Source organism: Podarcis vaucheri, assembly GCF_965113315.1.
Source record: "Podarcis vaucheri genome assembly, chromosome: 6".
NCBI classification, from domain to species: Eukaryota; Metazoa; Chordata; class Lepidosauria; order Squamata; family Lacertidae; genus Podarcis; species Podarcis vaucheri.
This window is the reverse complement of record NC_138764.1, coordinates 64,538,401-64,565,233: the sequence shown is the minus strand read 5'-3', so window position 1 is coordinate 64,565,233 and position 26,833 is coordinate 64,538,401. Positions and strand designations below refer to the sequence as shown.

The window sequence follows — 26,833 nt, the reverse complement described above, 5'->3', positions numbered from 1 at the left end:
ATAATCCCAAGGTGGCGAGCAGAGAAATCATGGCCTCTGGCAGTTCATCTGTGGGATATTCCCCAACAGCTGTTTTCCTGAGATGGTTGATCACTTTGCATTGTTCTAAACCAGCGCATTACATTTTCTATCAATTTACAAGCCTTGTTGTCTACATGCGGATGCTGAGGCATGCATACCAATTGGCAGAGGAGAGGGAGACCAAGAAAGGGTAAAAGAGAGTGCCTTTAAAGAGTCAAGATCCACTACCCCAAATTGCCACTGGAAGTCAGGGGAGGAGGGAACTGTTTTGAGGGGTGAGTAGGGAGGAAACAGGTTTGCTATTTTGGTGATGGAGAAGATGTGCTTTGGAAGAAGATGGGGAGTGGAGAGGGCTCTTGTGCTGGGGCCCTGCTTGGGGGTTTCTCCACAGGCATCTGGTTGGCCACTATGAGAACAGGAAGCTGGGCTAGATTGGTTGTTGGCCTGACCCACAGGCTCTTCTTGCTTTCTCAGGGTGGGTGATTGGGAGGCAGAGGACTGTGGAGAAAAAGTAGGTGAGAATGGGAGAAGGAGACAGGCACTGAAATTGGGGTCAGCAGAAGGGGGCATGAAAAAGGCCATCTTCTTTTTAAGTCTACCTCCTGCCTCATCTCTCAATTCCATGTTGGTCTCCTCTTGTTTCTTTTATTAGGTAGTTCCTGTATCAGGATCTGAGTAAGGAATGGCCTCCTATGCACTTTTCCTTACAACTCCTGCTGTTTTGTTATGTAACGCTATTCATGGTCTCATTTCATACTCTAGATAGTATCATTTGGCTCAAAGCAAGGTGTGCCAGTTACAGCTTGTTACCCAGCACCTGCGTTTAATCTGCTCCAGGAAATTTCTGTGGTCTTAGTCCAAAGCTCCTTGAAGCCAGCAGGATCGCCTTGATTGCCATGGTCTCTGCCCTCCCCCACTTCGGCTTATGGATGCTTCACCCTCAAAGCATATTTCTCCTATGAGCTAACTGGTCTTGTGCATGTCTGATATAATGAACTAGAGTCTGAGTTTTGAAGCTGGCTTGTGAAAATGAGTTAAGGGGCAGGGAGCTCAAAGGGTATGTTGTTTGCTGGGGGGGTGGGGTGGTGGAACTGATAATGCTTAAAGACTAGCCCTGCTCTGCTTCACTGCTTGCATGCACCCCCATGTTCAGTTTTTTTTTAAAAAAAACCCCAACCCAGTTATTAGAGAAATACCATCAGCCTTCAGCATTCCTTCAGCACATGGAAGTTAACCCCTTTCATAAGTTGCAAGTGGTTTGGAAGCTTTGCTGAGATTGGCAGAACCCACTCTGTTTTATGTTGATCTTGGGTTTTATAACCCTACCCACAACTGGCTTTGGGGAAAGGGTGGAGGGTGCTGTGGTTGAACTTGCCACTCCATAAACATTTCCTAGAAAGGATGTTATCAAATTAAGAAAAACAATTCAGTGAAAGTAGATTCAGGTTTAGCAGGAATGGTAAGTTTGGCTTTAAAATGTGAAAATCATTTCCTGATTTTAAGGACTTCTGTAGTTGGAATATATTGTAAAGCCTTCATAACCTCACAAGGAAGGATTTGTTTTAGAAACTAGTGATGAAGTGCCGCCATGAAGGTGATTGGGAGGGGCAGCTGCTGGCCAAGTGATATTCAGCCTGCCAAGTTGTTCATCCTGGCGAAAGGGTCAGACTCCAGAGTAATTCTGGGGGTGTAAAGAGAATATGGCAGCCCAACCTGAGGAAGCTGGCCATTACATCACTGAGTCTTCTGTTCTTTATGCACACACTCCACACTCATGTTCACTCATGCCTCACTGATAACCATGTCTAGGCTCCAAATTGTCAAGTGGCCCTAAATTTCTTTGCTGTCCTTGTGTGGTTTAGCTCCTTGCTTTGCAATAAACTTTATTCAGTGCTCTTCTTTTTTTTTTTTCATAAAATTTTTATTGGGTTTTCACATTTTATATAGACAAAGACAAAAACAAAAACACAAAAAACATAAAAACAAACAAACAGAAAAGTAAAACAACAAACATATATAGTTTCCAAAAAAAAAACTTATTTTCTAACCCTGGTCATTGACTTCCCCCCCACCCCCTCCCTTACATCCCTATTCCCAAATTTGTATCAGCAAATTGGTATTTCCTTATCCATCTTAATATTAGTCCTTTATATATATATATATATAAGAAAAAAGCAAAATTAAATTTATTCTAAGTTGGACCTCAATTCCCTTCCAACGATTTCCCATTTTGTCTTAATTAATAATCTTGTTAGCTAAATCCCATAGTCTTAAGTGTTGTTAAAACTAGATTCTTCCCTCCCTCCCTTCCCCGGTTTGTGTCCCTTCCGAAAACATGTCCAAAATAGCAATTATTAGCCCGGATTCCTTACGTCCGAGGCTCTCAAATCTCTTTCAGTCCCTCTCCGCCGGCCTAGTTGGCAATCCTTTATGTCGGTCTTCACGTCTCGAAAGAGTTCTTTCACAATCAGTCCAAAATCTCTTCCCATATTTGCAAGCAACTGCTGAGGAATTTCCACAAGGCATGAATTTTGAACATAATCAAAGTCAGAGTCTATGTGGAGGCCCCAATTATATTTCTTTATTTTAAATTCCTTAATTTCATAAATTCCCAGGGCCTCCACTTTCATCTTCTGGATCTTTCGTAGATTTGTAGTAGGTTCAGTCCAATAGTCTCCTTGTTTATATTCCACAGATGTCAGCTTCTGGACAATATTTTCCCATTTCAATTCTTCTCTTTCTTGTTTTGTCTTCTCCTCTTCTTTGGTTATCATTTCCGGCTCAGCTGTGGATTCTTTCTCAGCCAGGTTCTCATTACATTGAACAGAACTACTTGTTTCAGGATTCAAGGTCATCAATTGTTCACTCATAGCCGTAGTCTGTTCCTGTAAGATTCCAACCAAATAAAACATCCTTTCGATTTCTCCCAGTATCTTTCCATCCACAGCCATTGTAATTCCACAGATTTCCCCCTAGAGGGAATCTGGTTACTTAGTGTTCTTTTCTCCAACAGTCCTCTGTCTTATTATTGATTCTTTGTTTCCAACAATTTTAGTTCAATTATAACTCCTTTTAATCCAGAGGGGTCTTAAGTAGCAATTTTTCTACTATTAACAGCCCATTTGACAGCTTTGACAGCTGTCAAACTCTGCTCTTCTTATACCAGCTCCAAAGTAGGACACTCCCGAGCCCGGGAGGGGGGGTTGCTTACAACAGAAATATACCCCTTCCAACACTCCTCTCTCCTGCTCAAAAAGAGATTCCTTTTCGAAATCTTGGAAGTTACTGTCTTTTTAAACTCACCCTTTACAGGGTAGGCACTCCAGCTTAGTTCTTTTATCGTTGCTCTGGATCGTCTGCAAGGGGGGGGTGCGGACTTCCTTTTAACACATCCCCCGATCGTCTCAAATTCAATAGGTAAAATTCTTAGAATCCAAATTCAATTAACTCACGGGTTCTTTTTCTCAGCCGAATTTCAAGGAAGGAAGTCAGCGCTCTCCGGTCATGGCTCGCGGCTTCGCTCAGCAGAGGTAGCGATGGACTCTCGGTGCCACGCCACCCCCCGTATCCCCTCCGCAGCCTTTAAAAAGGCTCTTTGCGAATCAGGGGGGGCGCTTAAGGCACCCACCGAGTCTTCAGTCCGCAGGCTTTCGTGCCTGCGGTTTTAAGGGTCCCCGTGTCGCCGGCACGGCAAAGACCCGTCCCCCGCTGAGCCGATTCCCTCCGGAGCTCGGAGGGAATCCGCCATTCCCAGATCGCGCCAACCCCGGAAGTCTATTCAGTGCTCTTCTTTTCTGGACTTGGGTTGCCAACTCTTTGCCCTAAGATGATGCCTGGCCATTTAAAAGCTCAGAGGATGCACAGAAAGAAGTTGCAGCAGGTGAGGAGGAAAGGCTTCCTTTGTGCAAGGGACAAATTGTGCGGAATTCCTCACGTGCAGCCAAACTTGTGATTTGTTCTTATGCAGTTCACACAACAGATTCACCATGTGCACACTCAGTTCATGAGATCAGGGCACAAACACACACACACTAGGCCTTAGACAACCTCCCTCAGGGTGGGGTGGAATGAAAACCGTTGGTTTTTTGTTTTGTTTTTGTAAACAGGCCCAGAGAAGTAACAATGCCCAGCAGGCCAAGATAACAGAATATGTTCTAATTAAAATCTGTGTCTGGAAAAGCACATCACAGAGTGCTGCTGCCTCAATTTGTTTTGGCTTCTGTAATTTAATATTTTTTTGTTTGAGCCAGTACACTGCAGTGTTATTTGGAAAAGCACTAAATGCTTATGTGGTAGGTCTTGTTGTTGGATAGATCTGTTGTTCCGTGTGGGGTCTCTGTCTCTGTTCTCCCCCACTCCCAGATACAGTGTGTCTGTCTGTATCTTCCCTGGATGTGGTAAACTTAGCAGAAATAAGGGTATCCTCAGCCTTTCTTTCTGGTGTGTATCTGATGCACAGACATGGGCTCATTAGAGGAACATTAAAAAATAAGACTTCCTCCTATCTGCATTCTAAAATGGTCTTGTCCAAAATTGTCCCACCTCTGCTTTGCGCAATGTGAAAATGATCTCTTAGGTTTAACTAGTTAGCCCTCTGAATGGCATCATCCTTTCGCTAAATTCTCTCTCATTCTTTAGCACCAGTGGAGTGACAGCTTTCTGTACCAATGTATTTGTGAAGTGCAGGTCCATGGCACTTTCATAAATGACACAGAGGTGCCACTTAATATATATATATATATATATATATATTGAGGTACTTGTTTGTCAGCAGATCATGGTGAAGGTGGGGCATTTTTGAATTTTACCATTGCAGTTGCTCACTGGGAGACATGAAAAATGGATGGAGACATTTCTTTCAGCAACAACGTTTACACTACAGGGCTAGTCTTGATCTGGCAGCAACTAGCCCCAAACCTGTAGAGTGAGTTCCTATCTTCTTTAGCATATGGTTTAAATCAGTGGCATTTGGCTGGAGTTTGCAGTGTTCAAACAGTCAAATTCTCAAAATGTTTCACTGGCAAAAGGCTTGGCGAAGGCTACAAAGCACTCTTTCCATATTTCTGCCAGCAGACAGTGGCCATTTTAGCCCTTGAACAGAAAAAAAACTGGGCTGTGTAGCTCTTGATGTCTCATTTAGGAGGGTGCATGAAAAGGACTGTATTAATATTCTCCCTCCACTGTAATATGCTTTGGGCCTCAGGTGTGCAATGATAATATTTCAAACTGAATCACAGTTGCTGTTTGTGGAGACTTTAATTATTGTGGTTGGTGTGTGTATTTGTGTGTGTGTGTGGTTGAATAACTGACAGAGAGAGCTGGGACCATGAGAAAGGCTTTCTTTTGAGTGGCAGGGTGAAATTCACAGGTTGCTGAGCTCACAGTTTGTTTCCTGGTGACTGCGCAAGTCTTTCATTGGTATATTATGTATGCTGCTTCCTTTTCATTAAAGCCATCAATACAGATGCTGTTTATTCCAGGCGGTGTCAGATCTGTATGGAAAAAACTCCGTGCAGGGTGAGATATGCCTCCACAGAAGTTGACAATAAGAAGCCTGGCTGCTGTGATAGCATAGCTCCCCAAAATGAGCACTTACATTGAACTGTATGTGCTATTACGTGTTGATGGTTGATTCCTTGGAAGCATTCTGTAGGCTATAAGCACATTTGAGACAGCAATGACGGGGTAAAGCTTTTGTAGATTCTGTAAGTTGGGCTCAAAGGCAGATTGCAATTTCCTTCTCTGATATGAGCAAGGGGAAAACATAAACATATTTCTATACCTGCAGTGAAAGTAGAGACATTTATAGTATCACAATTGATCACTGGGCCAGGTGTAGCAATAAAAAGGCCAGAATGTAAAAGCAAATGGTCTCCTTGCACACTGGCACTCCCTCTAATAGTGAAATCAGGTGGTGCGTGCGGACAGAAAAGGAGCCAAATTGGTACCACTGGAAAATGAGATGGTAGTATAAAATCTAAGGGGGCAACCCCACCCCCAAACTCAGGATTGAATATACTCAATCCTGTGGCCATATAATGTTGAGTCTCAGTTGTAATTATTTGTATACCCAATTCATTTCACTGTTGATATATTGTTATTATTTTGCTGCTGTTACTACTACTACTACTAATGTAGTTATATACCTTGAATTGTTTTCTTTTTCTTTTTGAAAACCTTGTGTGGCGGCTCTTTCCCTTTAAGTCACTTCAACAGTCTTAATAATTCAAAATTCAGTAGAAATAATCAACTAATAAGAAATTATTAATTGATTAATGATTATAAATCAAGTGGCACATGCATTGAATTATTGCGTAAAGGGGAGTTTATTGAATTAACTGATGCCGCTGGCCATGTAAATCCACTGCCGCTGAATAGTTATAGATACTGGGTGATCATTCTGAAAGATGGATTGTTTGGACAGGTTATTAATTCTGTGGTATCTAACGAATCCTCAGCCAACATGGGGAGTGTACTTCAACCTGAGCCACCTAATTAATGCATAGCCCATCTCTCTTGTGTGTTTTTCCAGCCATAATGAAAGACGGAACACTTTTATTCACCCAGTGACTGGCCAAATCCCAGAAGAGAACAACCAGTTTGACTTGCAAAGGTAGGTCCTCTCTCTCATTTTGAGCACAAGAGTGGCGGTTCATGAAGGAGACGAGAAGCCTTAAGTGTGCCACCTGAGAGCAAATGGCATTCCTCTTGCCCCAGAGATACAGCTCAAGAAAGAATGGCAAGGATTTGCTGCAAGGCAACTTCTGATGGATGTGAAGAAGCATTTGTGCCAGTCTTCCCTAACCTGCAGCCCTCCAGATGTTTATGAATACTGCTTCCATGAGCCCTAGCCAGCTATAGTCCAAAACATCTGGATGGACAGCACCAGGTTGGAGAAGGCTGAGGGCTTGTCCACACTTCTGCTTGTCCCATGCCTAGAGAGCATTGATCCAGACATTTTTCTGCTTGCCCCATGTTTTCTAGATGTGGGTCCAAGTGTGTTGCCTTTGCTCCACCACTTTCCCCCAGAATACCTTCTCTCTAGCACTAATTTGGAGCAAACATCCATCTGTAGAAAGCTCAGTTGATGTTTGCTTTGATTCAGCAGTCAACAGTGGGTTTTCCCTGGGGGAAAGCAGCAGGGCTAGTGGAAGTGTGGAAGAGCCCTGAATAGTACAACGTAGCTCCTGATATTGTTGAAGCTGGTGTAAAGATGCTCCATTGATTTCAATGAATTGTGATTGTAGACCAGCACTCATGACTTTATTTGAGTGTGCAAATGACAGCATTATATATAAATAAACCAGACGGCATTATGTGCTAAAGATACTAGAAAATATTTATTTACTTGTTGTATATAGTTGTGCATCAACAAATTTTACCTAGGAAGCTTACCTGCAAAAATAGAATATTAAAAATGCAAAATGCAGAAATTAAAGCATACCCACAAACCAGTACAAATGCAGCATAATTCTTTCCTTCTAGCAAAATATGCTGGAATATTATGCTTCTCTTTTTGTCTCTCAATTGCAGATCTGCCTTGGACATGTCAAGCAAATCAGGCAGCAAACGGCCGACAGCAGTCAACAGTGAATCATCCAATCATACCATGGTTTCAGACTTGCCTCAGGAACGACCAAATGGCAGGGTATGCTTTGTTCTCTCATGGAGACCTTGGTTCTCTCCCCCCACCCTTTGTGGCAATGTTCTGCTTAAGCAACATGCCCAAGTTATTTGGGCCTTAATTTTCTTCATCTGTAAAATGGGGACAGCATTACTGACCTTGCATTATGAAATTCTGAAAGATAAATGGCAAACACAGCAGATTATAAGTGAAAAGAAGCCTAAAAACAATGGCTGCCTCTATGATCATCCATAGAGCTCTTGTGAGAAATTGACTTTCTTAGCATAAACAACAAATATTATCCAATCTGGGGTGGAAACATCACTGTGGGTTGGTTTAAATCATGGATGAGGAATCTGATATCCTCCAGATATTGTTGGATTCCAACTCCTATCAGTTTCAGCCAGCCTGGCCTTTGATCAGGGATATGTAGTCCAACAACTTTTGGAGGCTGGAATACAGGTTTCCCATGGTTTGAATGCTTCATCTTTCTTATATGATGGGCCTTTTCTATGTGTTAGGAAATCAGTGTTCCACCCAGCATTCCTCAGCCTAACAAACGCTATGTTATCCTGTGCTATTCCTCCTAGAATTGGTTGTGGTTTTGTGAGTGATTTCCGCAGAGGAATCTGTGCACTCCATCAGTAGCCTTCCTTCCTAAACCTCTCTCTCTCATTTCTCAAAGGCCTCACGCTCCTCTCGGAAAGGGATTGCTTTTGGGAAGCGCTCCAATTCCATGAAGAGGAATCCCAATGCTGCAGTGACTAAGAGTGGCTGGCTCTTCAAGCAGGTACATTGCAGAGGTTATTAGGTACCCAACCATCATCTATCCATTCATGTAACTTTAAGATGGAGAATCAGTGGTCCTCCAGAAGTTGGGGGACCACAACTCTCACCATCCCTGAACACTGGCTATGCTAGCTGGTGCTGATGGGAGTTGGAGTCCATCAAATATCCAGCGCCACAACTTCCTCCGTTCCTAATGTAACCCAAACTTTTCCACAGCCAAGGACACAATGTAAAACCTAAGTCTCAACTATTTGGTATCCACTCCACTTGGAATCTTATCCAAAGTACCACATGCACTTGTAACTGAGAATACTGGGCATTGCTATCCTGCCATCCACCTTGTCAGGATCTCAACTTGACTTCAAAGGTCTTCTGGGTTGTTTATCTGGAAATCCCCTAAGAATTCCAGCGATCCCTTGTTTCTGCTGAGCTCAGCACCAGCTGTTCCATCTCTTCATGGGAAGCTTTTCAAACTTCTACAACTCTTTATTGCATACAGTGCTGTAAATGCCGTGGCCTTGATTTGCTTTCAATATCTCTTTACAGGCGAGTTCTGGGGTGAAGCAATGGAATAAGCGCTGGTTTGTACTGGTGGATCGCTGCCTTTTCTACTACAAAGGTATGTAGACGAACCAAGGTCTAGTGTGTAGGCACTTTGAATAACTCACAAGTGCTGAAAACAGTGTGAAAGCAAAGCCATACATTATGCCTTTATTTAGTCAAGAGCTTGCGTTCATCTCCATGCTTTGGCTGGTCTTTTCCTATTGGAGTGCAGTGACTTGTATCAGCAATGTGTTCATCTGATGAAGGTGGCATACAGCCTCTGGAGAAATGCTGGCATTTAAACTGGCATGAGTACACACAAAAGCAGCTTTCAACAAGTCTCACAGTGATGTCATGGGTATTAACCAATGGGTGTCTGTGATACTGGCAAAGTCACCTTCCACATGAAAAAAGACTCATTCTTTCAGGGCCAAAAAGTGTAGTTTACCAGGAAGTAGGATCATTATTTGAGTGCATGTAAAACACTGCAATGACAGTGGCACAATCCCCCTGGGTGAGTCATAGCTTTGTGGAGGATTCCTTCTCCCTCCCACCCACATCTATGCCCATTCTGCCTTTTCTCCTGTGACTGTTCTGCAGACTGCCAGCATTCTGCCTCTTCTCCAGTTGCCCAATTTGCTCAGAAAATTTCAGCGCAAAATGAATCTCAGCAAAGAGAGAGAGAGAATGTGGGGTATCTGAGGGCTGACTGCCCCTTCTCAGTGTTTTATTTTACTGTTGGAAGAGAAGGACAAATGGGTGGGAGTCTCTGGTAGATGCTTAAAGCTAACACGTACAGCAACTCTGACTTGATTTGACAATGCACTGAGAAATCCCATCCCTGGTTGTATAGCCTTCCATATATCTGGCACCAGCATGGCATTTTGCAGCTTTAGGAGAAGATTACACATGAGGCAGAAAATGTTTGTTAGTAAACATGCCTCTCTTTCCTCCTCTCTGCATTATGGTAACTTCTAATGCAAGCTGTGTGATGATAAACTGTGGAAGGGAATGTACATTTCATTATGTCTTTGAAGGCCAGACTTGGTACAGCTATTGCCATATTTCTCTGGAGCAGATGGCCTGGATCACTGGTTCTTTCTTACACAGAGGATATGTGCTGACATTAACATTTACACACACACCCTTTTGTCAATCATGCTTTCCTCTGAAAAAGGGCTGGCACTGGTCCTTCAGGCCAGAGTTTAGTGAACTGGACTTGTAATGGTACAAAAAAGGCTAAAGAGGCTTGTGAGGTGCTTATAAGACGAGGGCCTCCAGTCCATGAGGTGTGTGGTTTCAGTCCTTGGATGATTGAAAAATGCCCAATGAGAATTCAGAATTTCAGTGCATTTTCATCTTCAAATATGTGTGTGTGTGTGTGTGTATTCAGGGATGGAGGACTTGTTGCCCTACTTGTTGGGCTCCACCTCCCATCATCTCCAGCCAGCAAAACCCAATGGCCAGAGATGATGGGAATTGTAGTCCAACATATTCTGGAGGGCCACATGCTTCCCATCTGTCATAAACCTGCAACATACGTGTGGGTTACATTTCAGTGATCATACCTAAACCAAAATCACATATAGTCAAAACACACTGGGTTCAATGGTGGGTGGGATTGTCAAAGTCATTTCCCCCAGAACCCTGTCCTCTTTCTCATTTTGTTTGGTCATGAATGTGCACAAGTTAAATGTGCATAAGTTGTGGGTTTACTGTACATTCATATATACATACATACATATACAGGGTGTATGTATGTATGTATGTATGTATGTATGTATGTGTATAGATTTTATATTTATATATAAAAATAAAATCTGCCTCACAACCTTTGGTTCTCAGAAACCTGTTGCCTGAACTCCTCTCTGGCAGTGAATCTAGAAGGTGGGGATGAATTATTAACTAGACAGTATTGTGAGCTGTAAACGTAACTGATATGTGTGTGAGGGTGCTTGCCGGCCTGAGACAGAGACAGTAGCAGGCACGGATGTGACAGGGAGAGGAGCCATTTTCCCCAGGTACGCAGATGTGTAGGCCCACTTGGGGCAATTGTTGTTCTTAACTCTCCAGCTCTTATTTTGCCAGTAAGGGGAACCCTTGGCTTCTTCTTTCCCACTGGTGGCGGTGAAGGAGCCCATTTGTGTGAGACCTTCCACAGCGACAGCATTTCTAGCTTGTTGGCAGAGAGAAGGGGATGCCTCTGTATGTGTCTAATTCTTTGATCTCCCACCTTCCTTCATGCAGACGAGAAGGAGGAAAGCATCTTAGGCAGCATCCCACTTCTCAGTTTTCGGGTTGCAGCTGTTCAGCCGTCGGATAACATCAGCAGGAAATACACCTTTAAGGTCAGTAAACGGCTGAGGTTCTCACAGAGGTGGCAGGATATTCTTGAATGTACAGCTAGAAGTGTGGTTGGAAACTAGAAGCTGCTCTGCTCTAGCTGTGTGTTGGTATCAGAAGTGGTCCTTAGGTTCCTCCTAGGCTGTGGTGCTCGTGACCCTGTGAATTTGGTCCTTAAAGGTGGGCAGGTGACTGGCGACTGAATGAAGAGGTATGAGCGAGTTATACAGACCATATACTTGTCAAATATTACATGTAAATAACTGGATGAGTATACAGCTCATCTGTTGAATGCACAGATACACAGATTGTACACTTGTTGAATGTAACACATGAACACCTCTTTTGTAAGACTTTATTTCCTTATTTTCCAAGAGCATGATATCCTAGCGTTCCTTTCACCACTTGGTTATTTTAATTCCTTTGTTGTGAAGTCTCTAAGGGACTGGGACATGAACCTAGAAGTATCCCCTTCAAATCTCACTGCATGTCAACAGGTTTGAATTTAGGCAAGCCATTCTTCTATTACCCTTAGCCTGACACCTGTGCAATATGAGAATGATAACACTGACCTACTACCTTTCAGGGCCATTGTAACCACTGCTGACGTGTGTGAAATGCATTGAATAGTTATTGCTGATGATGATGCTCACGATACTGATGATGGGGGACATGAGGCTGGGGAGGTTATTGACCTTAAATGCAATGCAACCCTCCTGAGGTTGCTGGACTACAGCTCACATCAACCCTGACCATGAGCCATGCTGGTTGGGGCTGATGGGTATCAGAGTCCAGTGACACCTGAAAGGCCACAGGTTTCGTGTCTGTCCCTAAGTATCGCAACAGGAAGTAATGAGCAGCATGTTCAGGGATACCATCACCCACTTCCCATTTTCCTTTGGAAGATGTTCTTTCATAGAAGTCTTCTGTGATACTGGAAGATTGATCTGCAGTGGTCTTTAGGCACAAGACTGAGCTGTTGTTGGAGTTTCTGGTTTTTTGTTTTTTAAAAAACGCAGTTCCGTGTGGTCCCCACCAAGCTGCCTAGGAGAGATATTCACGCCCTCTGACTAATAGCACTGAGGAGTTGTTGCAGAGGGAGGACTGGCCAAAAGGGAAGAGCACGGCAGCTAAAGTACATTATTTCCGGATGCTTGACTGTGGTCCCTCAAGCTTGCTTGCAGGGAATTTGAGGCTGTTTCTGAGCCTCGCCATCTGAGAGGGAAGCACGTCTTGTTGACAGACATATTTACTAGGAAGGCTGTGCGTACAAGCCGGAAAAATGCTGAAGAGCTGCAGGAGCCCTTGCTGTTCTCACTGATCAAACCCACAATGGTAGTTGGATAGTTGCGCAACTCAAAGGCTGCGGGTGGGAGTCTCATGTTGGGCATCTGGGAGGAGGAACCCTTTGCTTAATTTTGAAATGTTGAAAACTATTTTGCACCTCTTCCATACATTTTTCCCCCAAACAATATTTTAATATTTATTTGCTTGTTTATTTCTAAAATGGTTGATTGTGCACAGGGCATTGTCGGAGGAGAGGTGTTTTGCCAGTGGACATCATTTTCTTCCCTTTTAATACACAAGTACTCATGCTGTACACTCTTGGGAAACACCGACCTTGGAAAATGCTTTAGATTGTTAAATAACTTAGTTTTACCCACCCCCACAAAAAACATTGCACGGGACAAGGAATGGTGTTTGTAAATGTGCTTTATTCATATATTTATCCATTACATATGTATATTTCTCTTTCTCCCAATGAGTTTGGGGTGGCATTCTTGATGAACCTCAGAGATTATGGCTTTTTTTCCCCCATATGAGGATGATGACTGGACCCAGATCTCTCTGACCCAAGTGCTGCAGTCTAACCTAGCCTTTCCCAATCTGGTCTCTCCAGATGCTTTGAACTGCAACTCCCATCCCTCCTAGCTAGCACAGACATTATAGTCTGAAATATGTGGAGGGCATCAGGTTGTGGGTGGCTGCTCTACCCAATACGCCACAGGGGCTCAGCTTCATGCCTATTATCCAGTGAGTGGCTGAATTTTTCCAATATGCGGGAGTGGCACATCCTATTTTGCTCATATCACAGCCTAAAGCTACTTGGTCTGCCTCTGCTCCTCAGAGTTGCCACAGGTCTGAATTCCTGCATGATTCAACTAACAGGGGAGGTATAGCAGGTGCTGATTATTTGAAATGCATGTGCCTCTTCAGCCAGCCCCACTTTGGAAGGAAAGCCTGAGCATTTTCCCCTTAGTCACAGAAACCTTCCTTCTGTCCTGATGGTGGGTGATGCCTCCTCGCACCAGAGCAACAGCAGCAGCTCTCTGCCCTGCTGCACTAGATCTGGGGGGAGCAGGTGGGGAGACCAGAGGTGATGTAAACATGCCATCCATGCAAGGGACATTGCAGGAAAGAGGAGAAGTCGTTCCTGACCTCTGGCATCACATCCTAAGGGATGTGGCACTGTTCCAGGAGTACCTGCACAGCTCCGCGTTGCTGGAAGGGTGTCACACATTGGTTATTGTGAGTTAGTTTTGAGGGATGAGCAAAGAAGAGCTGGGAAGCTTTGCCTCTCTTGCCTGAACCACCAAGTTGCTTTTTGCTGTAACAGCCCAAGGCTGAGTCAATATATTTATATGCCAACTTTTTTCCATGCGCAGACTCACACATCCAGTTTCCCTTTTGAATGAGGGATACAGATCCTAAGTCTCTAAACAATGTGATCTAATACACAACATCATGTTTCCTGTTTTTTTTAAAAGCATAAATAAATCAGGGACATTGAGAATTAATGAGGGGGAGTTTAGAAACACTAGCTTCAAATTGGGGTGCTTGAGAGGTCTTTCTACCTATGCAAAACAAATCTTAGTAGACCCAATAAGATTCATGATGTGAACACAAACCAACCAATCCATACGTTACATTCCTAAATCATTTTGTTTATAGGCATCCCTTTAGAGGGCTCTTCCATTATACTGCATGCAAGCTACTTACTGCTTGTTGAAATAGCACCATAAAGCTCTAGTTCAGATGTCCCAGGGGTGTGCTATGCTATCTATGCCCTCTTAATGAGAATAAATGGGACTGAAATGGGACAGGGATGTTTTAAGAACCAGAAACTATTGATATGTGGGGTTGTTTTTTACTAACATTCCTGCCTGCCCCATAGAGGGGGGAGAGAAAAGAAGAATGTTTAGCTAGAGATGCTGTGGCTCCATTAGAAACAGATGAGCTTTGAAGTATGCTTGTCTGGGCATCTTGCCTGCCTCTGGCTCAGATGTGCGCACAGGGACCCTCTTTTCTCTCTATAGTGTCACCTTGAGAAGAAGCCTGAGCTTGCCCTCTGGAAAGCTTTATTGGCACCAGTGGTGTTGGATGGGCTGTCAGATCCCAGATTACTAACAAAGCAAGGATCCGTTTTAGGGCACAAGCATCTTCATTTGGGTCCTACTGCACTGAGGTTTGATAAAAAGGTGTTGTTCGACCACTCCAGTGAAGTAGGGATTTGGGTCACACTTACATGCTCCCCTCAGCCTGGAGATACTTCTAAGAATTCAATGTGCACCCATGCTGCAGAGGACTGGTGATACCATGATCTGTTGAGCACTTTAGGGAACCTTGTAGTTGGGTCATAGGCACCCTTATGGCATATTATGGGGCTGATTACCAAGTAAGTATGGCTTTCAGTCTTAGATGCTGATTCTTGTAGCATCCCCCAGATCCAGACATGTGTTGGTTAGTAAGGTAGCAGAGAATAGTCTCTGATTGCTTCTGTGTTTTGTTCCTTTGTTTATTATTAAGGGGGATTAGATAACCAACCCATAATAAAGTTTCTCGTAGGATGGATAGACTTAGATTGTTCTGAATAGATAGACCTAAATAGTATTGTTCATTTCCTTCATCCCACATTCATGCTGCAATATTGTTTATGGCATGCCCTGCTGCTGCAACCCTTGCATTTCCCCTTGCCTAGCAGGATACTGGCTCAGGCCTGTTCCATGGGCTGAGATGGAGAGGAATCGGCTCCCCCAATTTTCTCTTAGATTATTTTAAGCTCAGACAGGGCCAATGTGATCCTTCAGTCTTAGACTCATAAGGCATCTGGCATGTGCCCAGTTGCATAGGACGCTGTAGTATACTGAGTCAGACCATTTGCCCATCTATCTCGGTATTGTCTACATTGACTGGCAGCATCTCTCCCAGAGTTTCTGACAGGGAACATTCCCAGCCCTACCACAGATGCTGGGGATTGAACCCGGGACTTTCTGCATGCAAGGCAGATGCTCTGCTGCTAAGCTATGGCCCTTCCAGTTCTGCTTCAGCTTCCCTTCCACGGCAGTCAACTCTGCTCCTGCTACGCTTCGCCTGCTTGAGACTTCTCCCCATTGGATTGCTTGTTGGGTATGGCTGACCTGTTCTCTGTCTTCCCTCTTTTTCCGCGTGAGGATGCCCCCGGACAGGAGATCTCTTCTGATAACCCGTCTGCAGTGCCATCACCCAGGCACCAAATAGGTAGTATTTTCCTTCCTTTTCCAAACGCATGCATGCCAGAAAGGAAAGATGAAGCTTGGATGAGTGCAAATTGCCCCGCATGCTTTATTCACCTCCAATCATTTCCCAGATAAAACGGCAGTGGGGAAATCCTAGATTTCTTCATTAGGCTCATCAAACACCTAGAAATTCCTAAATAATGGAGACTGGTGAAAGTACAGAGGTATGTAACCTAATGACAATGCACAATATCTGAATATGTCTGCCTTGTGTTATATGTCTTCATAATAGCCAAGCTTTCAGACCTAATCCTTGGCTTTTGGTGTAGAGTATATGTACTGAAGATATTGATCTGGCTCAGCAAAATGTCAGTCAAGAAGGCAGATTTGCAAGAACCCTCAGATCTCACTAGGTTGATGAGTGGCCACTGATCATTAACCAAAGCTGATGGGCAAAACTAAATAAATGAATAAATTGTGCTGTGCGTTTCTTCTGAAATACATTCAACTGAAATAAAATAATAATAAAAATCACAAAGAGGGGAGTTTTCTTACATAATGAAAACCAAACAAATGTGAAAGACACAAAACCAGAAAACTGCAAGCAAAACTATTTTATACTATAATACAAAATAAGGTGTTCATGATAAAAGGAAAAGGAAAAGATCTGGAAAGATTTCAGTGTCAATTGAATGGATATGTTGCAAATAATAGAAGCGTCAACAATAAGCTGGTCCAATTTGGGTTAAGAGTTTGGATTGGAAATATTTTTTATCTGGGCCTGGAGCCAGATTAAGGTCCAGCCTAGCATGGTATTCTTTGAAGATGTTGGGTGCCAATATCTCAATGCTGTACAAGACATGTCTTTGTTTTTTGCAAGTCTTCAGCTCCTATATACACCTCTGAGACTAAGAATCAAAGCAGCATGATATATAAAAACCATTTCCTAGGCTTTGCTGCACTCTAGCAAGAGGGGAAAATGGCCTCTGCTAATAAAGAGGGATCAACCCTAAGCGGCTCTCAGTGATTTCTGTGGAGCAAAGATCGACTGCATATAACATTGAACTGGAGAAGATGTTTGATGACATAACAGAGAAGTGGGGGATCTTACCCTTCACATCAGACACTCGGGTAATCCATGGTGTGGCAGTCAGATTTATTACTCACCCCCATGGTGTCTTTGACTTCACTGTTGGAAGCCCTGAAATTAGAGGCATTATTGTGGTGAAAGCATAATATCATGGGGATCACGCAAAGGAGTGCAGCATGTTTCCATGTACAAGTGGCACACATCTCCTTGGAATGGTGCCCTGATAATTCCTGCCTCTTGAAGGGCTTCTTCCTATAGTCAAATAAATATGGCCAGTCTGCAGTTGAACTATTGGCCTATCTAGTCCAGCATCCTGTTTTCACAGTGGCCAACCCGTTGTCTGTTGGAAATCTGCAAGGAGGACATGATCGCTGCCCTCCTGGGGTTACCAGCAACTGGTATTCAGAAGTGTTATTGCCTCCAGATTCACCTCCTCCATGTCTAATCCTCTTTTCAAGCCATCCAAGTTGGTGGCTGTCACTGCCTCCTGTGAGATAAGCATTTGGAAAGGAATACAAAAGTATTTTCTTTTCCTATGTTTCATCAGGAAGGCAGATTTAAATACCAAGGTGGTTGGGTCAGTGGATCCATAGGAAATCTCACTCTTGTTTTGACTCAACAGAGGGAGCTATAGTTGACCCTGACTCCCCTTATTGTTCAGTTAGTCTCCAGCCTCAGTGACTTTTTATAGAGGAGGGGATACAGTGTCCTCCCATTTTTGCAATGGGTGAGGCAGCCAAATCATTAAAATGTAAAGGGATACACACCTCCCCTTGTTTCTGGCCACGGTTAAAACCATTGCCATTAGTTTAACAAGTACTCCAGATAATATTAGGCAGCATACCTTTTATTCAGTAATGATGCATTTATTTTAATTTATTTGTAAAACTTCTATCCCACATGTCACCATCAAGTAATCTCGGGGTGGCCTTACAACAATAAATACATTAAAACCATCAGAAAACATTAAAGCAGCTACCGTATTTTTCGCTCTATAACACGCACTCGACCATAACACGCATGTAGTTTTTAGAGGAGGAAAATCTGTCGGCATGCCACCCGTAGGCATTCCCTCCATAACACGCACAGACATTTCCCCTTACTTTTTAGGAGGAAAAAAGTGAGTGTTATGGTGCAAAAAATACAGTATATTACAGCAATTCAAAGTTGCAACAGCATTCCTCACCACCACTTAGAAAAAGGCAGTTCTAGTTTGCTACCTCTCCAGAAACCTGATGGAAAAAAGAACATTTTCAATTCCTTGCATGCATGCACAGGTGTACACTGATCTGGGGTGATGGGTTCTATGTTGAAGTAGATTTTTGCATGCTATTCCTCTGCTGCATGTGGACCCATGCATGGAAACAAGTGTGTTGGTGTTGGGAAAGGGGGGGGGGGTTTGGTAGGCAGGTGGGAGGGGCCTTTTCCATCAGTGGGGCTGGGGGGTGGGGTTGGATGTTGCTGGGTGGGTTTAGTGAAGGTGTCTCTGGATAGGAATTTTGACCTTTGGTGTCACTCCTGTGATTAAGCTGCTCTGAAACTGGGATTTATCAATATATTAAAAGGCAAATTTTCCAGCATCCTGTTCTCACAGTGACTAATCAGATGTCTGGGGGAAACCCCTCCCCAGCAGGATTCAAACACAAAAGCACTCTCCCTCCTGTGGTTTCCAGCAACTGGTATTCAGAACCATCCTTGCCTCTAAGGAATAGCCATTGATAGCCCTCTCCTCCATGAATTTGCCTAATCCTCTTTTAAAGGCACCCACCACCACCAAGGACAAATGCATATAAAGCTAACCTATAGCCATTATGGCCTAAAAACATGCTTTTTCGCTTCAATTTTCCCCAGCTGAAAACTAGAAAATAAAAGTTTGTTGAAACCATAATAGCCAGTCCAGTATATGCTGGAAATTATGCCAAATGAAAGATTATGCCAATTTCTCCTATAATCCTTGGTGACCTCAAGCTAATGCTGCAGAGACTAATTGGTGACTTCTCTTCTCTTCTCTTCTCTTCTCTTCTCTTCTCTTCTCTTCTCTTCTCTTCTCTTCTCTTCTCTCTCCCACCCCTTTCTCCATTTCTACCTGCTCCACAGGTGACTGTGTGCTGGATGGAAGAGACACCAGGGAATAACAAGAAGTCCCTCTCTCCCCAGGCTGAGCACGCAGGCATCCGGACTTACTTCTTCAGTGCAGAGAACAACGAGGAGCAGGAATCCTGGATTCAAGCCATGGGCGAAGCTGCCCGGGTGCAAATCCCACCTGCTCAGAGGTCAGTTGTTGTTGTCGGGGGGAATCTATGTAGCATGTGGTCCAAAACCAAATGGCGCTCTCTAGATGTTGTTGGACTATAATAGTCAACGTCCTGGACCATTGGTCATGATGGCTGAGGCTGATGGGAGTTGCAGTCCAATAGCATCTGTTCTGAGAGATCTCAGTTGGCATTAGCTATGTCTTTGGAAAACCAGTAAAGTAAGAGCACCCAAATTTTTTTGATCCCCCCCCTTAAGGCATCAAAGTAGTCGTCATGGCAAAAATCAGAACTAGGCTAGATTTCCTTACAGTCCACTGTATAATATCCCATTTTTACGTTATCTTTTTATTATCCCCACCTAAACCAGGAGAGCACCCTACTAACTTTTGATCAAAATAATGCAAGGAAAGCAGATACTGTCATCTGTTGCAATAAATTATGCTTTACTTTTTTATTACTGTGAAATTTTATTTTATGGGTTAGTATTGTTTTCATTTTGAATTCGGGAGACACCATAATCTTTTAGTGCTTGGGACAACTGAAGGTCTTAGTCCAGCCCGGGTTGTTCTATTGCGTTCAAGTCACATAGTTTCTCTGCCTCTCCATTAAGATGTTTCCTCTGGTCCTTTAAATTTGTGAGACCAAGTCATCTTTATAAATAAGGTTCACATATCCTGCAGAAAAGTATGGAAACTCTAAAATAGGTAACATTTAAAAGGCATTGAGGCTCTTTGAATGGGATGACAGGAAACATAGCTTTGGAGGTCTTTATGCAACTTGAAAAAGAAAGCTTATTGGGAGAGTACAATGTCTGGTTTCTCCCCCCCCCCCTGCAGGGGCCATATCAGAGCTGCAAAGTTAGCAGCAATGTGCTTTCAGGAGGCGAACTAGAATCAATAATAATAATAATAATAATAATAATAATAATAATAATAATAATTTATTATTTATACCCCGCCCATCTGGCTGGGCTTCCCCAGCCACTTTGGGCGGCTTCCAAAAGAATATTAAAATACTATAATACATCAAACATTAAAAGCTTCCCGAAACAGGGCTGCCTTCAGATGTCTTCTAAAAGCCTGGTAGTTGTTGTTCTCTTTGACATCTGGTGGGAGGGTGTTCCACAGGGAAGGCGCCACTACTGAGAAGGCCCTCTGCCTGGTTCCCTGTAACTTGGCTTCTCGCAGTGAGGGAACTGCCAGAAGGCCCTCGGTGCTAAAGCCTATTTCATAGGCTAGAGCGTATTTTCTATGTTGCTCAGAATGAGAGCCATGACTGTTTGTGGCCATTTCTACTTTCCCATGCTTATCAGGCACGAGAAGACTGATTCTGAGAACATCCCTCCCAGCAGGAACCACCAGCACCACCACCACCACCGCAGTGTCCCGACCAGAGAGGCTGCCAAAGCTGAGCCAGAAGCCAAGACCAGAGGCGAAGGAGACGGGCGTGGCTCTGAGAAGATTGACAGGAAAACAGAGCGAGCCGAGAGCAAGAAGGAGCCTCTGGTGAAAGCCAACGGCATTGGCAGCCCAGAAATGCCCTCTGAACCCGGAAGCCCTTATCCTGACACTTCCCGTCTGCCTGCTGGAGTGGAGAGGCCCACTCAGCCAAATGGCTGGCAGTACTCATCTCCTAGCCGGCCAGGCAGCATGGCCTTCCCACAGCACGATGGTGAGAGTGCTATGCCTCGTCGGAGTTTTGCTCCACGCACTAATCCTGAGAAGATTGCCCAAAGGAAGAGCTCCATGACACAGCTGCAGCAGTGGGTGAACTTGCGCCGTGGGGCTCCACCTCCTGAGGATCTCCATAGGTGAGGTGATTCAAGCTAGGTGTGGATATAGCTTTTCTGCAAATTAAATAAGGGAGGAATCCCACTAAACACAAGGCATCACATCTGCATTACGCACTTATAGGAGTCTTAAGAGCTATGGCTTCCCACCCTCCCCCAGGGGTCCTGGAACTGTAGCTTGTTAAGGACTACATTTCCCAGGATACTTTAGGGCAGGGGTCTGCAACCTTTAAGACAAAAAGAGCCACTTGGACCCGTTTCCGAAGGAAAAAAAACCTGGGAGCCGCAAAACCATTGCGACCTTTAAAACAAATATATCTCCAGAGCCGCGATCTGACAGCGGGCGGGAAGGTGACGTCGGGACTAACGCACGCACCGCCCCCATGCGGCGTCACAGCCAGTACAGCGCCTGCCACAGTGGGGAGTGTCGGGGCGCACAATGCGCCTCCTCCCCTCGCTAGTATCCGCCCCGGAGCCACGGCAAAGGTGTAAAAGAGCCACATGCGGCTCCGGAGCCGCGGGTTGCAGACCCCTGCTTTAGGGGAACCCATGACTCTGAGGGCTCATCCACACTTATACCTTTTACCCCTTGTTTTCTAGGTGCAGGTCTGCGCTTTAAAGCTCCATGTCCAAACACTTCCGCCCCCTTTTTTTGCCACATCGCTTTCCCTATGAAATCCCATTCTTTAACACTGAATCAGAACAAATGGCAATTTCAGTTTTCCACAGACTACCATTTGCTCTGATTCAGCAGTAAAGCACGGGCTTTTGTGGGGAAAGAGGTGGTTTTAAATGTATGGTGTGGATATAATCTGAGAGAAGGTGAGAAAGTGATGTGTACACTTCAGGTTTAAATCAATATAGTTATTGTGATTCTCCCCTCTTCTCCCAACCAGAGAGTCCTAGGAGGACTGTAAGTGCTGAGGACATTTCGTTTTTAACTGTCCCAAACCATGTGGCAATTCCACATGAGAGTTGTAAGATTTGTGAAACGGATTGGCCCAGTTGTGTGGAGGAGGCTGTTCATCACAGCGCTACGAATCTGCTGTGCTAGCATGGGTGGCTCACATGACACACAGTTACAGAGCCCTCTTGTATAACTGCTTCCATTGGGAAGTGTTTCTTATGACCTCCACATGGAGGCTGCAACATTTGAATCTCCCCTGACAAAGAACCAGAGTTTTAACACAGCAGGCATCATGGCTTTCATCAGAATTGAACCCCTTAATCCTCAGTATGCTTTTGATTTCTTTTTTGAAAAGAAAAAGATACACACTTAATACTATGTTACTCAAGCAGGCAGCTCATTTGCAAAGAAAATATGTGCAGCCTTAATCATTAATAAGGATAATAATTCATGACACACCAGCAAACAGCAATAATAGTGAGAAGATATTGTGCCATCTCTGCTGTTTAATCTGCAGTATAGTTGGAGGGTAAGAGGGAACCACTAGGATGTAAGTATGAAAAATAAGATCTGCACTAGATTTATATCCACTGCTATAATAAGAAATCAGTCGAATCAAAAATTAAAAAAGGAGTGGAAATGTTTTGATGAATATATGGCAAAATATTGCTCAAAAAAAGATACGCTAATATGCCTAGATTAAAATGTGAAGTACTGGATGGAAGAAAAATTAGTAAGGAAAGATAATAATAAAATATAGATGATTTGAGAAGATTGTAGAATGCAAAGATTATTGTAAATTGTATAATGTGGAGGAAATCGAGTGGGGGTGGAGGGAAGTGGGAGGAAGGAGAAAAGAATAATATGATGGATTGAGGAAATTGAAATGTAAAGGTATGGGGGGATGGGGAGGAAATGGTGTTGGCTTTGGCACATCTGTATTGTGATGCAATATGTGAAAACCAATAGAAAAACAGAGAAAAAAGAGAGAAATAAGATCTGCACTAGATTTATATCCTCTGTGGATTTTGGTACAGAGATAGACAGATGGGTAAGGTAGGGCAGATGATGCTAAAATTGCTTTGCAAACTCAGGGTTTACATTCGTCGTCCTCATTCTTTCCTTCTGGCCATCTAGCCCCACCAGGTTCTACCCGATGTCCCGAAGAGTCCCTGACTACTATCCCCCCTACTCACCTCAGTACTCTGAAGATTACCAATACTACCCTCCTGGGGTGCGTCCTGACAGCATCTGCTCTATGCCTGCCTTTGAGCGTGTGAGCCCTCAGTGGACTGTCGACGACAAGCGCCACTCCTTCCGCAACAGCGGCTCCTACCAGCTGCGGGACTGGAAAGAGCAGCCAGGCTACGGCAGGCAGGACGTTCCCATCTGGATGTCAGGCCCGACCCGGCCACCCGTGTACTATGACGAAATGGATGCCGCCTCAGGCTCCTTGCGCAGGATGTCCCTCCAGCCTCGCTCCCGGTCGGTCCCCCGCTCGCCGAGCCAAGGCTCCTACACCCGAGCCAGAGTGTACTCCCCTGTCAGGTCTCCGAGCGCCCGCTTTGAAAGAGTGCCTCCCCGGAGTGAGGAGATTTATGCAGAGCCGACGACATACATGATGAGGCGATCGGTCAGTTCACCAAAGGTAACCCTCCCTCGCGGTCTCCGCTCCTACCCTCGGGGCTTCCTGCCACTCTTTGGGGGAGTACTGAAGCTGTGCACTGAGGGAACATTAGCACAGTCTTAGTAACCTAATCGTTATCTGTGTTTGTATATGCTGTGTACTGAGACTGAGGAGTATTAGGAAGGGTGAGGGGAAATTACCACGGCAGGAGTGGGAAGGTACACTAGCTTTGATGAAGGTGAGGAGAGGCAGTCATGGGCAACATCGGTTTTTTCTGTTGAGGGCTGCATTTCCTCAATGGATTACTTGTTGTGGCTCACGTGCCAGTGTTGGGCAGAGCCAGAACTGATGATGGCTGGAGCCAGAGACAAAACTATTCTGGATTAACTGATCTGGAATGGAGACCACCCTGCTTCCTCAAGGTTTAGAATTCCCAGTTCAATGTATATTTAGTTAGAAGCAAGCCCCACTGAGTGTGATGGGGTTAGGCAAAGGTAAAGGTAAAGGGACCCCTGACCATTTGGTCCAGTCGTGGCCGACTCTGGGATTGTGGCGCTCATCTCACTTTATTGGCCGAGGGAGCCGGCGTACAGCTTCCGGGTCATGTGGCCAGCATGACTAAGTCGCTTCTGGCGAACCAGAGCAGCACACGGAAACGCCGTTTACCTTCCCACCAGAGTGGTACCTATTTATCTACTTGCACTTTGATGTGCTTTTGAACTGCTAGGTTTGCAGTGATGTGGTTACTTTCAAATAAACAGAGAACTTTTTTTTAGTACCAAAGACCAATGCAGCCACTGCTCCGGAAAGAAAGTAAGAGTAATTCTTACCGATATATTATTCGATGGTATAGGGAGGAGAAAAGTCTTTCCCCCAAGCCATACAACCAGAGGAGAAGTTTTTAAAACATACACATATGAAAGAAAATACCACATCTTCCAGTTCTGTGTTCTGAAACAACACAGAAAGAGAGCAAAACACAAATGCCTGAAAAAGGGGGAAAATGGATAAAAAGCATGGATGGAAGAATGGGGCAGCTTCAGAAGTCAACAGAGGGGCACATAATAGGAAGTCACAGGTTGCATGTTTTCCTAAGGCCACAGGTTGCTCACCTGTGAGCTAGAATAAAACCTTTATTCTTCTTCTTCTGGCCACTCTGACATGTCAGGGCTTCTTCTGGCCACTCAGCAGTCCGTAAATGCTCAGTCACAGTCTGTTTTTATTTCACTTGTCCCAGAAATAAAAAAATAAGGGTCTGGGCGAGACTCAGTTGAAACATGAGGTATAGGGGATTCAGAACTCCCAACTGAATTGAGGTACTGGAGTCGCATGTTCAGGCTAAACAGAACTGGCACGTTAACTGTGCCAGGAGACATGCTGAAAAGGTTGCTGGTGAAACTTTAGAACATTTTTCATTGTGCAGACAAATATTAGTGAATATCAGGCAGAACTGAGGGTGAGAGCAGCCCAGGAACTGAGTGGCATTGGAGGTTCCAAGGGTAGGAGCCTGGGGAAAAACCTGCCCCTTCTTTTCCTCTTCTCCTAACAGAACTGTACTCCCAGCTTGTAGAACCAACTCCTCTTTTCCAAGAGCATCTTAGTTGTTCTTATGTCTAGGCCACAACACCTTGGCCCTCCTACCATTGACCTGTCCCTCACCCTGACTGAATAACCCTGGGCAATTCCTTTGCCTTGCCTGTTGTCTCCATTGTGAGCTGTGCCAACTGTTCCATATTGTGGGGAAAGGTAGCGTGGACTATGGTCACCCTACAGTGATATGAGCCTTCTTCATGCATGTGTGTGGTTTCTTCTCTTTCCTCAGTATGATTATCTGGGTGACAGGAGGCCTGTCCCTGCAGGAATGTTCCCCTTCAACTATCCAGCATCCCCTACGGTCCACGACAAAATGGTATGTCCCATTGGCATCCCAGCATTCCACTAGGGATGCTGGGTTTCCTTCCCAAGGTTGGGATCTAATTCAGAGGTGGGGTGAAGGATGTTATTATGCAATGGGCAATTTCTTCCTGGACATGAAACCACTGTCCTGTAACAGTCATATTCTCTAGTGTTTCAGTCTACAGGGATATTCTTCAGCAGTGTGAGACCAGTCTGGATATGTAATACACCGTGACTATGCAAACGGACAGATAATTCTGTTGAAGACAGCGCTGCCCTATTTTGGCAGAGCAAGGAGGGAAATAGACATGTGATTTATAGAGATAGTGAAACAGCTCCTGTTCACACATTCAGCCCCCAGTTTTTACATTTGGTGCTTCATTAGCATCCTGCAAGAGGAGTAGCATGTAATGTAAAATGGGTCCACCCACAGTTGTCCAGAAGCATCACCCATGTGATTCTCCTTTTTCCACAATTAATAAATAAAAAGGTGCAATCAGGAGTTAAAGCAGAGGCTTCATTTCACATTACAAGCTACATCTGCATAGCAGAAGGGAAGCCTCCATCCTGGCTTGCCCACCAGGCCACTGTGGAATATAAACTGAGGCACAGTGCTCATTGCTGCTGCAAGCTTGATCATGAGCTGCTGTTCAGAGTTTTGATCTGACATGTGATTTGAACTCGATACCATTTTGCTCCCCTAAATCAGGGGTGGGGAACCTGTGGCCTTCCCAATGTTGTGAGACTCACATGAACCTCGGCCATTGTAGCCAATGGTCCAGGGTTGATGGGAGCTTGAGTCCAAACAACTTCTGGAGGACCACAGGTTCCCAATCCCTGTCCTTAAATGAGCAGCACCTTGCCCATTGCTACAGTGGCAACCATAATGCAGAAAAGGGCTTGTTGGAAGAGCACATTTTCCCTCTGGGATTCCTCCCCTATTCCAAGTATGTATTGCTTTGGCAGCCCATAAAGAAGAAATGAAGAGAGCAAAAGCCAGGGCAGCAATACTGGCAAGCACTGCCAGAGCTTGCAATCCTCCAGTGTAGTTTCTGGGACAGTGCAAAATTGGGTGAGCTTGAAAAGGACATGCAGAAAGCCCTGTTCCCTGTTGTTGGCTGTCATTTCTTTCAATGCTGTATTTTCCTCACTCCTTCTTGCTTCTCTCTTTTGTTTGGTTATTTCACTGCGGGGGCGGATCCATGTGGTGGGGGCAGAAACCACTGTGAGTGGGACTCTGCCAAGTGAAACTGCCAACTTCCATTTGCTCCATGCCAAGGTTCTTGACCCTGCCTGACACCTTTCACCTATGAGAGCAACCAGTAATTCCTGGACTGGATTAAGGTGCCCTGCGGAACAGATTCTAGTTGCACGGACTGTTGCACGCAGCTTCTCCCCTCACTCCCCCTGCCTTCTCACCAGCTATGCACACAAAGCGGATGCATGTGGCTGA

General features: G+C 44.5%; 1 protein-coding gene across 15 annotated transcripts in view; it reads left to right on the top strand.

The window, feature by feature from the left end:
- Nucleotides 1-26,833, top strand: part of PLEKHA6 (pleckstrin homology domain containing A6) — a 197,040-nt gene that overhangs the window by 124,076 nt on the left and 46,131 nt on the right. For 8 of the 15 annotated variants that reach the window (XM_082228125.1, XM_082228133.1, XM_082228136.1 and 5 more), the window contains 9 exons: nt 6,554-6,634; nt 7,555-7,669; nt 8,331-8,435; nt 8,981-9,053; nt 11,225-11,325; nt 19,004-19,179; nt 20,474-20,971; nt 22,995-23,505; nt 25,307-25,393. In XM_082228125.1, the coding sequence (XP_082084251.1) occupies nt 6,554-6,634; nt 7,555-7,669; nt 8,331-8,435; nt 8,981-9,053; nt 11,225-11,325; nt 19,004-19,179; nt 20,474-20,971; nt 22,995-23,505; nt 25,307-25,393 (1,747 nt within the window). The other 7 variants (XM_082228139.1, XM_082228126.1, XM_082228138.1 and 4 more) reach the window with 5 other exon arrangements.